The sequence below is a fragment of the Sorex araneus genome, chromosome X (genome assembly GCF_027595985.1).
Source record: "Sorex araneus isolate mSorAra2 chromosome X, mSorAra2.pri, whole genome shotgun sequence".
NCBI classification, from domain to species: Eukaryota; Metazoa; Chordata; class Mammalia; order Eulipotyphla; family Soricidae; genus Sorex; species Sorex araneus.
The window spans coordinates 260,611,339-260,629,301 of NC_073313.1; the positions used below are offsets into that span (position 1 = coordinate 260,611,339).

Sequence of the window (17,963 nt, forward strand, 5' to 3'; positions counted from 1 at the left end):
GTATTCATTTCTATTTTTTGATGGTGGTGGTGGGGTTGGTAGCAGAGGGATTTGGGCCACAACCCAGTAGCACCCAGGGACTATTCCTGGGTCTGTGCTCAGGGATCACTCCTGGTGGTGCTGGGGGAGAAGAGGGGCTCCAGATGAATTGGCTCCAAGCCCTGCATGTGCCCAAACCCCATATTGTCTCCCCAGACCCAGCGTTCATTCTGAACAGGGGGTTTTCATCCTACTTTGTGTTTTCCGTTCCAGGCGCAGCCCCAACACCCGAGCCGGCGCCGGGTTGACCCGTCACCATGCAGCGGAGATCCAGGGGAGTCAACGCCGGACTGATTATGCTCCTCTCTCAGATCTTCCACGTGGGGGTCAACAATATCCCACCCGTTACCCTGGCGACCTTGGCTCTCAACATCTGGCTCTTCCTGAGCCCGCTGAAGCCCCTGTACAGCTCTTGCCTGAGCGTGGAGCAGTGCTACCAGCACCGAGACTGGCAGCGCCTGCTGCTCTCGCCCTTGCACCATGCCGACGACTGGCACCTCTACTTCAACATGGTGTCCATGCTGTGGAAAGGCATCAACCTGGAGAAGAGACTGGGCAGCCGGTGGTTTGCCTGCGTCCTCGCCACCTTCTCCGTGCTCACGGGGCTGGTGTACCTGGTGTTGGAATTTGCCCTCGCCGAGTTCCTGGACGAGCCCGACTTCAGAAGGAACTGTGCCGTGGGCTTCTCAGGTGAGGCCCCCTCACGGCCCGCCCAGAGAGGTGTGACTGCTGTCCGTCCTGGCCACCAGCCCCGCTTCCTGGCCACCGAGGGGACAGAATTCTGAATGGTTATGGGCTGTTGGGGGCTTGGATTTCAGAGAAGCTGTTTTTGGAGAGGAGCCCAGACGGGACACGGGTTCTACTCATCCTCATTTTGTGGCCTCATTCACTCTTCTGCAGTGACCTAGAGGGCGGGTGGGGAGTGTTGGGTGGGTGCTGACTCCATCACGGTGGATACAGCGATGCAAGTTAGGGAGTTCTCTGCAAGGGTGAATGTGCATCTCAGGAGCTTGTAAAGTAGCTGCCCCGTTCCCCACGGGGCTCGCTCACCATGGTGTGGGGATGGCAGCAGTCACGGGTGTTGCGCCTCATGTGATTCACGCAGCAGGCCCAGAGGGATTGGCACTATACAGATTTTGGAGAGGAGGACACTGATTCCCAGAAAATCGATTTACTCAAGACTTCACGCTTACTTATCAGGCAGAACTGGAGTTTGGACCCAGTCTCCATGATTTGAAACTCACACTTCATTGCAGCGTGCTTTTCCCCTTTACTAGTTTGTTTGTTTTTGGCTTTTGAATCGCACCTGGTTGTGCTCAGGGCTCACACCTGGTTCTGTGCTCCGGGATCACTTCTGGCGCAGCTCCAGGGGCCATATGTGATGTAGGGGATTGAATCTGGGTTTGACTGCATGCAAGGCAAAGTGCTGTACTACCTCTGGGACCTGTTTCTTAAGAAAAAAATTTTTTTTTTATCATTTAAGATTAAAGTGGCTTCATGACTTAAGTGAGGTGTTCTGAAAAGGAGGATGTGCTGAAGCTTTGGGGGAAATAATCCTAATACAGAATGAAACCTATCTTTTTTTAAAAATTTTACATTTTCAAATTGAATTTCCGTGAGATACATACAGTTACAAAGTCTTTTGTGATTGGGTTTCAGTTATACAATGTTCCAACACCCGTCCCTTCACCAGTACACATTTCCCATCACCAATGCCCCCAGTTTCAGTTTCCCTCTATGGCAGGCACTTCTCTCTGTCTCTCTCCCTCTGCCTCTCTGCCTCTCTGTCTCTCTCTGTCTCTCTCTGCCTCTCTGCCTCTCTCTATGTCTCTCTCTGTCTTTTTCTGTCTCTCTCTTTCTCTCTCTGTCTCTGTCTCTTTCTCTCTGTCTCTCTCTCTCTCTGTCTCTCTCTTTCTCCCTCAAAATCTCTCATAACGGTAGAGTGTGGCTGGTGTTTGCCCCCATCTTTGTTATCTGGGTAGTGGCACGGAGAGCCGGTATGAATTTCTCTGTGGAGAGACTCCAAAGGAACGAAGGCCTTGACCTCTGCATCTCCCCCAAGTGCTGGGCTGACTCTTTGTAAATAGCTTGTGTCTCAAGGCACAAAGTTGGAAGTCATTGAGTAATCACGATCACTCTCTTTTAGTTTTCCTTACTGATTCCTTGCTGGACTGTTGATGTTTGTTTGCTCTTTGTTCTCTTTTAGGAGTCCTGTTTGCTTTGAAAGTTCTGAACAACCATTACTGCCCTGGAGGCTTTGTCAACGTTTTGGGCTTTCCCGTACCCAACAGATTTGCTTGTTGGGCAGAGCTTGTGGCTATTCACTTCTTCACGCCAGGGTAAGTGTTTACTTTTAGAGCATACAAACGAAGAACCTGATGTTCCTTGGAGAAAGGATTGATTGTAGTCATGAAATAACTTTTTTCTTCTTATGCAATGCATTGTTTTTGCTTTCACTCTAAGGATTGAGTTGAACTGAATAGTTTTTTGTTTGCTTTTAGAATTTTTATTAATTTCTTCCTGGGGTCCTCCCCTAGGGATTCTCAGCTTGGTGAAGAGGGACTGATTATTCAGTGCTTGGGACCTGGCAGCACAAAGCTGGGGCTCCCTTGGGATACCCCAGAGCCATCCTGTCCATTCCTGGGCCACATGAAACTCAGGGCCTCACCCAGGAACACTTCACCCCTTTGAGTTGCTATTCCTATTCCAAGCTGAAGAGGTTTTGTTTTTTTTTTTAAGTAAAATTTTATTACTTATTGAAAGTAATTTACTTATAGAAATGTGAGTGGAGAGAAAAAAGAGAGATACATATTCAAGCTTGAACATGGCCTTCTCCAGAAAGGAAATAGCCTTGTTACCTTTAAATTTGGACATCTGTTTATTTGTTTTTGTATTTTGGAATTATTCCCAGCAAGGTTTGAGGCAACACTTGGCTCTCTGCTCAGGGATCACCCCTTCTCTGGGGAGCCATATATGATGCCTGGGATCTATCTGGGGCATGGAGGACAAGTGCCTGAACCCCTGTACTAGCCTGAACAGTTAACATCAGAAATTTCTGAGCGTGAATCTTAACTACAGAGCTGTGTTTTGATTTACTGGTTCTGGCTCATTTTTAGTTTTCTCACCCTGTAAGGCGGAAGGAGAACCTGCTATTCAGGTTTGAGAATCAATATTAACCATCCTGTCAACTAATTTTAAAAAGTAATTCAAAAAGTCACATAGAAACCACATGATTGTAAAGATTGAAATATTCATGGAGTTCATTGATTTGGTGTTTTAAGGTTATTGGAACTGTGAATTGTCTTGTTAATAGAAATCTTTAAACAGGCTTAACTCAAAAACCTTCAGCAGACATGGGTATTTGAGTATTAGCATTTGTACTGACATAAGTTTTTATTTCTCTGGGCTGAATGCCCAATAATATACTTACGTAGTATAAAAACATGTTTTGGTTTTTTTTTTTTCTTTTTGGGTCACGCCTGGCGATGCACAGGGGTTACTCCTGGCTCTGCACTCAGGAATTACCCCTGGCAGTGCTAGGGGACCATATGGGATGCTGGGAATCGAACCTGGGTCGGCCGCGTGCAAGGCAAACGCCCTACCCGCTGTGCTATTGCTCCAGCCCCAAAACATGTTTTGGTTTTAAAGAAGAAAAACAACAATGAATCTTCAACATATAAATGTGTGGGGCGGTTTCTTTGTCCAACCCTTGATTAAGAGTTTCCCGGCACACCGGTTGGGTTGAGACTACCAAAGGGACTCAGGGGACCTCTTCCCTGCAGGTGGGTCCTGGATGCTTCATGCTCGTGTCCCTGGCAGGCTCCATGTTATTGATAAAGGGCTCAGAGTTCACAATGTGCAGGCAGATGTGCTTCCTGTCGCAGGTGCAAGGCTTGTAGGTGCCATTCTTTCCCCTCTACTCGCCCTGGGCTTTCTGGAAACTGTCTCTGGTTGCCTGGTACAGCTCCTGCCTAGTGGCTGGGCAGGAGCCTGGGTGAGGAGGGAGATGTGCTCTAAGCACGGAGTCCAGCAGGCCTGGTCTTGCCATCTCCGCCTTGAGTGCCTGGCCACAGAACCCAGTGTGGGGATACCTGAACACACTCTGAGGACCACAGATTATAGGGGAGTCCTTTTTTTTTTCTTTTTTTTGGGTCACACCTAGCGATGCTCAGGGGTAATCCTGACTCTGCATTCAGGAATTACGCCCGGCGGTGCTCGGGGACCCTATGGGATGCTGGGCATCGGACCCAGGTTGACCGCCTGCAAGGCTCATGCCCTACCCGCTGTACTGTCACTCTGGCCCCTGTGAGTCCTTTCATTGACCAGCCTGAGGTGAACTCTGCCTACTCCGCACTCCTTTCCCGGCTTCTCTACCTTTCTCCGTTCGCTTCGTCTGCCTGCTCTGGTTAGAGTGACAGAGTCTGATGCTTCCTGCCACGGAATCTGTGTAGTCCAACGGGGACAGCATGTGGTTTGTTGGTTTATTTTTCACTGTGGGGACCGGGACACTGAGGAAGGAGATGGGAGAGATTCAGGAGGATTCTGGAGGTGGAGAGAAGGATCTTGCCGATCCTGTCTGCTTGGCGTTGGGGTGGTGTGTGTGTGTGTGTGTCGGGCTTGGGGCTTTATTCAGAAGATCCTCTTTGGGCTCCCGCGGTCCAATAACTGGGAGCCTTTCTCTAATGCTAATTTCCCGTCCATCCACCTCCCACCGCCGCTGCCAGCAGGCCTGGAAAAAGGCTGAGCCTGGCCACTGAGCGCCCACTCATTGGCAACTGCATTGTGCGCCCCTGACAGGCCCGAGAAGAAAGCCTCACAAAATCTTCAAAGTTGGCTTTGAGAAGGGGCCTGGTAATGTCCCTGCCTTATCTGAGCAGCCCTGTCTGGGCCTTGTCACTCAGGGCTCCCCGCTCGCTGGATGTGACTCGCTTCTCTGTGCTGAGGAGAGCCCGCTCTAGACGGGGCGCCCAACATTCATATGAAAATCACTTCCTCTCCCACTTGAACTCCCATTCTGCACAGAATCCTTTGAACAGCAGCAGTGCAGGCGACCACTTCTGAAGCCTCTTATCGTGTGCTTTATTTATTTATTTATTAATTTATTTTTTTGAGTCCCCGCCTTGACATGGAAAAGGCCTGTTTGCATTTTTATGTAATATGCTTATTCCGAATGAAGGGGCCCCAGTATTCTGAACCTGGGAATTAAATGAAAAAAAAAAAAAAAAACAGGTCTTTGAAGTTAGAAATAATAATTGTGTGTGTGTGGGAAGGTCTTTTCAGATGTTTTGCGCGATACACTTTTCATACCTCTGCCTCTGCTTCTGAATGTGTCTGAATAAAGACAAGATCTAAACCCTGGCTGAGGAAACCCAAGAAGCCAAGCTTCTGAGGGATTCTGAAGAATGGGCGAAATGCGAGCTCTCTTTGTGCTGCATTGTCATTGGCCTGGTGGTTGTCAATTAGAATTTTCCGTGAGAAAACACTGTAAATCTTTAGAACAAAGTCCGCTTTCTTGCCAGAGGTAATGAGCTGCCCTGTGGGGGGAAAAAGAACTCTGCTCCAGCAAACATTCACTGGACTTCTGGCTTTTGGGAAAGTCTTGCCATGAACGATGTCCTCTCCGGGGCGTTTTCGGCAGGCATGCTGTGGGTGAGGAATGGGCGTGCCCCACACTGAGGGCAGGAGTCACGCCTTTGGCCGGTGGTTTTGCTCTTTCAGCCTCGGTTTCAGAGATGGCTGTGCCTCCTTAGGTCCTGGCACTCTGATTGGTGACTGGGTTGGAGCAGGTGTCCCTGCTTCTCAGCTGGCACAAGAAGGGGACCCACCCATATGGCTCCTTATGGGGGACCCTGTCTGGTCCTCTGTCCCCTCCCACCCCCTTTAGTTGGAAAGGGATGGGGGCTCTGATGTCACACACTGCTTTCTGGGCTCCAGATTAAGAACCGCTTCCGTTTCTCATGGGCCTTACACTCTCATCTCTCATCTGAGGTCTGAAGCTCAGAGATGTGACGCTGGCCAGAGAAGAGCCATGCTGGTGACAGAGGTCAGGTGTGAACGGAGCAGGCCCACAGGACACGTGGTCTTTCTGAAACTCGCCTTCTCAAAGTGGAGGCCTCAGTTTCCCCATGCCAGCTGCTGTGGACTGTCCTGTTTTTGACTGCCCATCCTACATTTTTTACTTCTTATGAATGTTCCTGGGTGCTTTCTGGTAAACAGGGGGTTGTCAGTGATCCAACATAGCATTCTGCCCCAGAGCCAGGGCCACAGGGAGACCAAGATAGGGGCAATGCCTGCGGCAAATGTCCAGAAAGACTCAAACCAGCTAGATCACTCTTTAACTTTCTGCATTCTCTGTAACGCAAAGACCCAATTTTCCTATAAAACCCCACAGTACGAGCTGTGGTTAGCTTAGTCCTATGCTAAGCTCTTCCCCACATGGGAAGCTCCTTTTCCTTTTGTTTCTACTTTCCAATAAGATTTTCTACTTTGCAACTCTTGAGTCCGAGCATCTTTATTCCTCAGTATTTTTACTCTGGAAAATATTGAATAACCTGGGAAAAGAGACCCACTGTCACCACTCCCTCAGTCAGAATTAACATCCCTCCTCTGTGTTGTAAGTTAGTTTGAAGGGCTCAAGAAGTTAACCTGTATGAAGAGACTTTATCAACAATAATATATAAAAACTATTATGTTATTTATGTATCACTGTGTCACTGTCATCCCATTGCTCATCAATTTGCTCAAGTGGGCACCAGTAACGTCTCCATTCTTCCCTGTCGCATTCAGGATGAGGGGAATGAGGCCCATTAAATGGGCTTCATTCCCTGTTATTTATGTAATTTGCTAAAATGGCTTGACAAAAATTTTTTTTGACACACTATGATTTACAGGACTGATAATGATTTGGTTTCATGCATCCAACCCCACTAGAAGGTCAGACTCCCTCCACCATTATCTCTGTGTCTCCTCCCCTGGTAAGCTCATTAAGTCATTACTTTTGTTGTGGGTAAATTAGGAGAGGGTATGACATAGATTCTTTGAAAGAATCAAAGACTTTATTAGTCTCCCACCACAGAATAAAGTCAAACAGGTGTTATCTTGTTAATGTTATTCTGGCTGGCATTCCCACTCGCTTTTTTGCCCTTTTTTTTAAAAAAAAATTTATTTTATTGAATCGCCGTGAAAAAGATACAAAGCTTTCAGGTTTAGGTCTCAGTCATATAATGATTGAACCCCCATCCCTTCCCCAGTGCACATGTTCCACCACCAAGAACCCCAATATACCCACCTCCCACCCAGCCCCCACCTAAGTCGCTAATGATCTTCACTTTATTCTCTCTATACTTTGAATACATTCAATATTTCAATAGAGAACTCACTATTATTGTTTGGAATTTTCCCCCAGCAATCAGACCTGCTGAAAAGGCATCATTTAACAATGTCTTTTCATTGCTGAGAATGAAGACTCTATGAGCTTTGGATTTCTGATACTTTAGCTCAGTTCACAGTCTAGATGCATTTCTGTAAGAAGCCGCTCTGGGTGCCAAAATGGGTCAGAAGACCTCTCAGATCATAGTCTTTAGGAGCAGAGGGTCCGTTTCGCGCGCGGCAGCTCCGGATCTTATCTGGGCAGAGAGCCGACTATTGAGCTTCTTAACCTTCCTGACGACTTACCTTCTCTGAAGCATTTTGCTTGAGGAATGAGTAGACTCGCTGCCATGATATGCCACGCTTCCTTCTAACCGTCCACTGCTGCCGGGGTGGCTGGCGCTGGCCCGGGGCGCGTAGCACCGCTCGGGGCTGGGCGGCTGGGCGCCTGCTTACAGTGGTAGGCGGTCAGCGCCACACCCGCGTCCTCCACTTCCATAGTCAGCCGCGCGTGTCTCCGCGGGGGCCGGGAACACAGGCGGCGACCAGCATGGACCAGCGCGGCCGAGCCATCACCAGAGGGCAGGCACGGCCAGCCCCGCGCCCCGCGCACTCCTCTTTTGCCTTTATTTGCTTGACTTTTCTGTTCTGACTGAGCGATGTGTAGCCCCCGAGGGCTGGGCCCAGACACACTGGACGCAGGGCAGCACTGAGCCTGGCCCCTGCGGATTCTTCACACAGATTGCAGTGGGGAAGTGCTGGCCTGGCCTTGGCTGCTGCTTCACCGCCACGGTTGGGTGAGAGTTCGGGACTCAGTTGCCCACAGACTTCTTGGTTAGATGGACCCAACGAGACTATCATTCAGAAGCACAGGAAAAACCCAATAGAAATGGGGGGGGGGCGTTGTTGGCTGAAGTTGGGAAGGCTGTAGAGCACTAACCTCAAGAAGGGCAAGTAGGGTGTAGTTGGGGTGACGCAGCTCCCCGTGTTGGGGTTTGCAGGACAAATCATGCATACATATAAGGGGGCGAGGAGAGCATGTGCACGGTTGAGGGACATAGAATGGACATTCACACCACTCTGGAAATAGCAGAGGAGCGTCATGGGGCAGGTTTTCTGTCAGGTGGTGAGAAGAAACTCGGTGGGTTCATTACACCCAGGAGGGCTCGGGTCGCAGTCTCCACATACCGCTGCCGTCCCTCAGGGCTCTGGGGTCTTCCCTCAGAGGTACTTGTAGGATTCTGTCTTGGTCCAGTGAAAGCCAAAGGAATGCCTAGGGGGCCCCAGAAAGGGACAGTCACTGTGTTGTGGTCAGATCTCAAGCCTCAAGCCAGTCTGGTTTTGATTGTTTTTAATTTATTTGGATGTGGAAAGGTTTGATTAGTTGACAACAAGAGAAAACCAGATGAAGTACTTAACATTTATTTTTCCAGTTTTTTAATTATAAAAATTTCCCACTTTGGGGCCGGAGCGATAGCACAGCAAATAGGGCGTTTGCCTTGCACGCGGCCGACCCGGGTTCAATCCCCGGCATCCCATATGATCCCCCAAGCACCACCAGGAGTAATTCCTGAGTGCAAAGCCAGGAGTAACCCCTTAAGCATCGCTGGGTGTGACCCAAAAAGCAAAAAAAAAAAAAAAAAGAAATTCCCACTTTTAGGAAAAGTTGCTATTGCAAGTATCCAGGATAGCTGCATCCCTAAAAATGTTAATGTGTCTCTTCCATACGGCAAGGATACTCTTATACAGAACCATGTTACTATTGTTATGCTGAAGAAAATCAGCAATTCTCTTGCCTTTTCTAATAATTGGCCTATCTGGAGTATCCCAATTTAGGCTTTGGGCTTTACCCAGCTTTGCTCAGGGATCCCTCCTTGTGGTACTCAGGGGACCATAGGTCGTGCTGGAGATTGAATTTGTGCTCAGGGAACACTCCTGGTGGTGCTCAGGGAACCAGAGGTAGTGCTGGAGATTGAATTGGGGTCAACCACATGCAAAGCAAGTGATCTCCCCCTGCACTATCTCTGGATCCTCAAAATGTCTTTTAGAACCATTTTGGGTGGGGGCAACGGGTATGAAGCCAGTCCAAGATTCAGTCAAGCTTCCTGTTAGATCAGAGCTTCCCAAACGTATTTGACTCACAATCCCCCTTTCAGAGCAGAAGTACCTCTTCAGTTCCCTCCTGAAGAGGTACCTTCTTCAAGGGAGCAAAGCAGAAAACACCCACAGTTGTACCTGAGACTCCTACTGTTGGGTGCAGTACAGTGGTGATTGGGGAGGGGGAGTGATGTCCCTTGGATTCCTAAGGTGGCCCTTCTACTTTTTTCTTTATCTAGAGCATTAAGAAGTAAACACCATGGAAATAGAGACTCGGTAGATCTCTGTTTGAACGCTTTATTGGGGTGATATGTACTGCATATCGTCTGACGCGTGCCTCTGAGAGCAAGTCCGCCTTTGATCACTGCATCTGGGCGGTCTCCTTTGCAGCTGGCCGGTGATCTGTGGAGGGAGCTTTATTTGCTTCTCCTGTAGATCACTTGTCCTCAGCACTGCCTCTCCGTTTGGAGAGTGCCAAGTTCTGATCCCTGTCTGAGGGCTACAGCAGGGGGTGCTGTGAGGGATGCCTTTCTGGTTCTGTAATTCCTTCTGCATTTATTTTATGGGGCAATTAAGGGTTCAGGATTAAGACCCAAAGGCGAGGAGCTGAGAAATGTGAGTATTCTGTTGAGGACAGATTGTAGTTTTGTGGGCCCGGAGCTTACTTAGTTTCAAGGGTTCTTTTTTAAGAGAAAAACAAAACAAAACAAAAATAGAAGCAGAAGTAAAAATGGTACATAGGGAAATAAAATAGTTTTGTATATTTATAAGAGCTGACAAATGTTATACCATTTCAAAGCTCATAAAAATAACGTGACATTAACCCGCTGGCGTGTCTCTCCCATACTTTCTGCCATGGGGTTCGCCGCATTCTTTTCCATCTCCCCTCTCCGACTCATTTGGCACTGACGTTTCTGCAGAGAGGAAAGCATGATGCATCAAAATTAATTTATCACTGAGCGTTTCGAGAAGCCTCTCTCCCAACTCATCAGTTAGGGTTTTAGAATTGTGTGATTTGGGAGCAACTCTGTCAAGGTGTTTTTGTACACAGCCTGGAATATTCTGGGCCTTCCCTGGGCCCTGACTAGTACCTTCGAGCTGACTAGAGCATGGTCAGTGATCTCGGGGGCCATAGCAGGAGATCTGCTGATTTTCACTCTTTGTCCTGAATCATAAAGAGATCAAAACAACTGATGTCCTTGTGATTCATTCCTTTTTATTAATTATAGTGCCAGAAAGCCAAGAACCTACCCATTACTTCTGTTTACAGCTTTTGGCAGAATTTGAAAATACTTTGGTTTGAGAGCTACAAACACGGGCGTTCTGCTAAAGTTTCTTTTCCATGATTAAAAAAAAAATTGTTTTTAGGCATTGTTGTTTACAGTACTGCTAATGGTAGGGTTTCCTGCACAGAACATTCCAGCACCACACCCTCCACCAGAGCGTCTGCCTCCCCCCACCATTGTTCCGTGTGTCCCATTCCCCCACCTGAGCACTCCCCTCTCCTATGCCTTGTGCTTTGCTGCCTACTGAAGATCAGTTCTCAGTTTCTATTGCTTTTGGACATTTATTATTCCCCTGCTATGTTTCTGTATATCTTGCATATGATAGAGATCAGTTTCTACCTCTCCCTCTCCTGACTCACTTCACTCTGCATGTTACTCACCAAGTCCGTGCACATAGCAGAAAACTATGATTTTATTTTTCTTATAGGGTGTTTGCCTTGCATGCAGCCAACCTGGGTTCGATCCTCCATCCCTCTCGGAGAGCCCGGCAAGCTACTGAGAGTATCCTGCCGCATGGCAGAGCCTGGCAAGCTCCCCGTGGCATATTCGATATGCCCAAAACAGTAACAACAAGTCTCACAAAGGAAACATTACTGGTGCCCGCTGGAGCAAATCGATGAACAATGGGACGACAGTGCTACAGTGCTGTAGCCGAGTAGTCTTCCTCTGTGTATATATATCATAGCGGCTTTGCCCAGTCATCTGCTCCTGGACACTGGGTTCTTTCCAAGTCTTGGCTGTTGTGAATAGTATTGCAGGAGAGCAAGAAACGATTCTCTGTTCTCGGAATAATTTTTGAGCACTTGGGGTAGATGCCCAGAAGTGAATTACTGGGTTACATGGAAATTCAGGTCAGAGTTTTCTGAGAAGTGCCCATATTATTATGTGCGAAGGACGGACTAGTTGACACTCTCGCCCGCAGTGTACGGGGACTTTTTCCCCCCCACATCCAAGCCAGCACTGATTTTGTTGTGTGTGAGGTGTTACCTCATCGTTGTTTTGATTTGCAGAGCATTCAAATGGTGATGACTGATGCAGAGCATTTTTTTCATATATCTTTTGGTCATCTGCATCTTTTTTTATTTTGAGGAAGTTTCTGTTTCCTCCTTTTCCCCCTCACCCATTTTTTGATAGGGTTGGGGTGTTTTTTTTTTTTTTATGGACAAATATTTTCTCTCAGTCTTGGTGTCTTTTTTTTTTTTTTTTTGCTTTTTGGGTCACACCCAGCGATGCACAGGGGTTACTCCTGGCTCTGCACTTAGGAATTACTCCTGGCAGTGCTTGGGGGACCATATGAGATGCTGGGAATCGAACCCGGGTCGATTGTGTGCTTGCAAGGCAAACACCCTCTTCGCTGTGCTATTGCTGCAGTCCCATTGGGGTATCTTTTTATTTTTCACAATTCTTACAGAGAAAAGGAACATTGCTGATGAACTTAAGAGTTATGAACATCGCGTTAGGGTATTCTTGTCAGAGAAGGTCTCTTAATTTCTCTTCTAACGAGATTCTAGAGGAAACTGAATCCTCCATCGTGGTTTCACGTACTTGCTGACTGAGGGGATTTTTCTAGACACTGGGTGCTGGCTCCAGCGTGAGCCCGCTGTGCTGTTGCAGTGGTGTCTGTACCCCAGTGCTGGTGTCTCAGAACGCCCCGAGCGTGCCCTGTGCCTCCCCCATGCCCTCCCCATCCAGGACACGGAGCATGTGAAGCTGCTTCTGGAAGCGATTTCTCCACCGCGTAGGAGTGATGTAATAGCATGTCCGAGAAACCACGGACCACATCAGTAAAACCCTCTGAGCCCCAGCTAAACATAGCTTAACTCAGCTTCCCTTTCCTTGGACCCCCCCCCCCCAAGTGTCTGTGGCCACGTAATGCCACCTGATGTCTGGGGAAGAGTGACAGGAGGAGCCTTGGGAGGGGGAAGCCGTATCGGTTTGTACCGATGATGCTTGAGGGCCTGTGTCGGCCGGTTTGACCAAAACCTCCCAGCATGGGAGTGTGTGGCCGGACCCCTCTCAGGGCTCACAAGGAGCCTGGCAGTGTCCCCAGGCCACACAGGGAGAGGCCTGCTGTGGCCTGCAGCCCTGGACAAGTTTGCCTGTGGGTGCCGTTGGAGGGCCTTGCTCGAAGGCGGGCAGTCTCCGTCTCTGGAGGAAGGGAAGGGAAGGGTGCCCACCGGCTGGAGACAGCAGGGTGCCCGGGCTCTCCTGCCCGGTAATGAAGAGGACTTCTCTGACAGGCGTGCCGAATCCTCAGCTCTCTCCGGCTGGGGCAGGGCTGAGAGTGGCATGCCTCAGCCAATTCTTTTGACTGGCACATACTTTTCTGTAAAGTATAAATACGTAAGCGCTACACACCTGTCATTTATTCAGCTTATACATTTGTAAGTTTTCATATTATATGCATAGATGTACATTTGTATAATTTGCATAACTCCTTGTTTGGAGATCACTAACACAGTACACGAAAGGACCTAGAATTATTTTGGTTTCTTGGACCATGCCATGCCTGGCTGTGCTCAAAGCTTACTCCTGGCTCTGTGCTCAGGGATAATTCCTGGTAGCAGGAGGCAGGGCGGGAGTTGGGGCAAGGGTGGGGGAAGCAGTACAATGTTGGGGACTTAATCCAGGTAAGCTACACGCAAGGTAATCTCCATACCTGTTCTACTCTCTCTCTCTCTGGCTGCCCTCTGGGTACTTCTGATCTGAATTCTCTTACAGGATTCTTTTGTGACTCTTGTCAAGTATTTTATTTTCTTCTTTAATAAAAATAATTTGTAGGGACAGGTGTTTGGGCCTCACCCTGTGGTGCTCAGGGACTATTCCTGGCTTTGTGTTCAGGGATCACATCTAGTGGTGTTCACAGGATCATATGCGGTGACAGCGATCGAACTGACATCAGCCACAGTCAAGGCAAGTGCACATTATCCTCTATATTATCTCTCTGGACCTCTGTCAAATATCTCAATTTTATTTGGCTTTTTTTCAATTTTTATCTTATAATTTTCATGATCATCCATCATCATCCTGTTGATCGTCGATTTTCTCGAGCGGTCTCAGTAATGTCTCCATTTGTCAAGCCCTGAGATTTTAGAAGCTTCTCTTTACTCGTCCCTCCCAACGGTGCCCCATTAGAGGCTCTTTCAGGATCAGGGGAATGACACCCATCATTGTTACTGGTTTTGGTATATGATTATGCCAGGGGGAGCTTGCCAGGCTCTCCTATGCAGGCAGGAAACTCTCAGTAGCTTGCCAGGTTCTCCGAGGGGAGAACTAGGCTATAAGATATCCAAGCTTCCGGGAGCTTGGTTTTATAGTCTCTAGATGTTGGCCGTTGATGGGATTACACAGCGCCGCCGAGGGTGGGCAGTTTTTGGGTGTGACTGCCTACCTACTGGAAAATGGGGGATCTGGGTGGAAGAGGCCCAATCCAGATCCGAGCAGGCTTGGAGATCTCAGCGCCGGTCCCACACATGATACTTTTCTCAATATGAATCATTACTGTGGCCCAAGAGTCAATGTTTTTGAGGACTAGATTGAGAAAAAGTATTGGGAAAAGTATCTTATTATTTTACTGGGCCAATATCCTGTTGCTTTAGAACTTGATATCTTAGCTATAAAGAAGGAGAAATTTGATGATATAATAAATTACACCTTGAATCAAATAAGAATGCACCCACCCTGTGTAGCACCTGAATCTAATACCTCCATTCCCCCTTCTTCCAGGGACTGAAACTGTCACTTACTGCAGGATGACCCCACATCAGCAGCTGACAAAACAGAAAGCATAGGTTTCAGTTTAATAAAAGCCGAGGACTAAAAATGGAGGGTGATTGAGTATGACTTGAATAACTAGCCAGCATCCCAGAGAAAGGGGGCATGAACACTGAATGTTAAGAAATAATGCAGCACATGCCAGGGCTAGGGAAACAATTAGAAACAGATAGGATGTTGACTGTGTGCAGGTGAATATTATTTCCAGGACATTTGGTTTTCGCTCTGTGGAGGTATGTGTGGGTGGAGTCTAAAGGGGTGTTTTGTCCTGCAACGCTACATGATGAGGAGTGCATCTTCAGAGCCCCAGCCCCTTGCCTCGACTAGGGTTGAATTAAAGTATAAGATGAGCATCATTGACTGCCTTCGGTGGCAGAGCGCATAGGATTGCTGGAACTTTGTGGCAAAGAGAACAGGCTGTGATACAGATTCTACTACTGCAGTGACTCCCCTTAGAAGAAGCATCCTTCACAGGCTTCATCGTGATTCTGCCAGCTCCACAAAGTGTGCTAACACAGACTGCCGCAGCACCTAAACTGCCAGCGACAGTTGGTCCACCATAAATGTTATTAGTAAACTCCTTCAAAACTTTATGGAGTTACAAAGAGAAAAGATGGGTTATATAGAGGAAAGAGGAAACGAAGTATGAAAGTCTTTTAAACGTTTTCAGTGTAGCAGTAGAGTGGAAAACTTTGTAGTGAAAACTCCCCCCGCCCCCGGCCGTGGATCCAGGGTTAAAGTATACATTGTGGTGTGTGTAAGCAAGAAAATGACAACTAGATGAATCCAGTGGTGCCCCAAATTAATTGTGATTAGGGGGAAAAAGTGTGGTCTTTTTATGGTTGGGACAGATCTCTAAGCAGGGGTTGGCGCTGCTGTCTGGTATGTATTTTTAAGTGTGTGTTAAGTTGTTTTACAACAGTTTGTAACAGTATATTGTATCAGTTATTCTACAAATTGGTCTGCATTGAATATCAACCTTTTAAAATAGAAACTTCTTTTGATTGGATATAATGTGATGTGATTTTGCCACACTGTTTGGTACATACACTGTGTGTGTATGTATGTGTGTGTATGTGTGTGTGTATGTGTGTGTGTGTGTGTGTTTGACACTGATGGATCATCCAGACCAAGCATTTACAGAAGCACTGGTTTCTGTTTAAACTGCACAATCATGTCTTTTGTCTTTGTGTCTACAGGATGGTTGCATTTTCCTAATAAGCCTGGATGAAACTGTAGATAGAGTTGGTATCCAAGCTCTGTTTAGTTTCGTGAAAACCTTCTGTCTCCACCTCACCCCCTCCTGCCCAAACCTATAAAAGAGTAAAGTTTGAGCCAACGTTCCCTCACCATCCAGCACAGATTTGGTGAGGTAGGGCGTTTTTCCTCTACGTTCCTCAGGTGTCTGTTTGTACATTTCTTCCTTCCCTGTCTCTGCTGGTTCCCATAAAGGGAAGTCATATGAGTCATATAAAAGATTTAGTTAATTTGTCTGCCTTTGTCTGCCTCCCAGGAGGCCTTAGGAGTTGAACAGAACTCAAGGTGAGAGCAATATTTAACTAAAGCAACGATTCCCTTGAGTTAGATTTTATGAGATGAGAGAGAAATTTTGAACAGGGAACTTCAGCTCGAATTAGAACTCTTTGCGGAAGGAGGGGTGGGGCGGGGTGGGGGGGAGGCTAGAAATCATGGCCCTGGCTGGCCCTGGGGACCAAGCCTGTGGAGAAGGGGAGGAGAAGCCCAGGAGTCGCTCATCCTGGACAGCTGGACAATGCAGCCCCAAACCTGACTGCTGCAGAGGGAACACTTGGAACAGAAAAGACAGTTTGATCTGGCGACTGAGATTTCTTCAGTTCATTCCTTTTAAGGTAATTAGTATAGAGGTTGGTTTAAAAATAATATTTAATTTTTGGTTTCGGGGCCACACCTGGTGGTGCTCAGGGCTAATTCTGGGCTCTGTACTCAGGGATGGCCCCTGGTGGTGCTCAGGTGATCATATGGGGCTTTGGGGACTAAGCCCAGGTCAGCTGTGTGTGAGGCCAGCGCCTACCCGCTGTGCTCTATCACTCCGGCTCTTATAAAGGTACTTTGAAAAAGTTGCATAGATTATATAACTTGAGAAAAAAGTAGTAGCTATGTGAAAGTGTAACCCAAATTTTTAGGTCCTAATTGAAAGAACAACATGTCTGTGCATATATATATATATATATTAATATATATATGAGTATATAAATATATTCATATATATCATATATGTAACATACATACAACATAACTATCACATATTCAACATCTGTCCTATAAATCATTTATATTATATACACGCTTATTTGTATATGTATATATATACATGTGTGTATATATATATGTTTTACATATATATATACACACACATATATATAAAATATATGGGAAAGAAAACAAATTGTCCAGTCTTCTACCCAGAGAAAGCTATTCTTTGTACTGTGTTATCACACACTTCTACCTTCATGTACACTTCATGATGTTTTCTATTTTTTTAAATTTCACTTGTTTCAAGCAGTTTTTAGAAAGCTTGTTTCAGTGGCAGCAGAATGATTCCTGGTGTGGTGGTTTATTTTCTCATTCATTCAGTAGTTTTGCGTTTGTAATCTTGCTTCCTATTTATCAAAGTACAAGGTAGGATGTCTGCCAGAGCATTATTTGCAGGTCTTGGCTCCGGGGCTGAATCTGTCCTTGAAGTAGATTCCCAGAAATAGAATCAGGGGTCAAGTGTTGGAAAAAAAATTTTTTGAGAGATTGCAACAAGGTGGGAAGTTTGGCCCACGCCAAGCAGTGCCCAGAGTCTACTCATGGCTCTGTACTTAGGGATCATTTCTGTTGGTGCTCAGGGGACCATCTGTGCACTGGGGGTTTACTGAGATCAGCCACCTGCAAGACAAGCACCTTAGCCCCTTACTATTTCTGTGGCAGTTGGAATTGTCTTCGTCTTCCTGTACTTACTACCAACTTGCCTTTTGTCCATTTGTTCCAGTTTTACCAACAGCACGTGGGATGCCCATTAGCTACTTCCTGACCAGTCACATGACTCTTTTTGATTTTGAAATTTGACATGTGTGAAAAATTATTCCATTCCTCTTATTTCCAATTCCTGCTTTATTGAAATAAGTCATTTCCCCCCTTTCTTTTTCCCTTTTTAATGTGTATTTGCATATTTGAAGGGAACTTTGTTCACTGTAAGTGGGAGGTGATATTAAATTACTGTGGGCACTTTTTGCTGATCCAAACTGAGACTTGAAGTACACAGTATAGTTTTAGGGTCTAGAAATAATAACATGGACTGTGCTTATGGGAAATTAGTTTTTGATGATATTTATGGATAAGGGTTTATTCTTCAGCTTTCACACCCACGGACCAGCA

The 17,963-nt window shown here is 46.8% G+C and overlaps 1 protein-coding gene across 1 annotated transcript in view; it reads left to right on the forward strand.

Moving 5' to 3' along the window:
* The first annotated feature begins 278 nt into the window (after positions 1-278).
* RHBDD1 (rhomboid domain containing 1) overlaps positions 279-17,963 on the forward strand; it is a 103,200-nt gene continuing 85,515 nt past the window's right edge. Inside the window, exons 1-2 of the mRNA XM_055121729.1 lie at positions 279-729; positions 2,246-2,378. Of these exons, the coding sequence (XP_054977704.1) occupies positions 297-729; positions 2,246-2,378 (566 nt within the window). The 5' untranslated portion in view covers positions 279-296. The remainder of the gene's footprint in view (positions 730-2,245; positions 2,379-17,963) is intronic.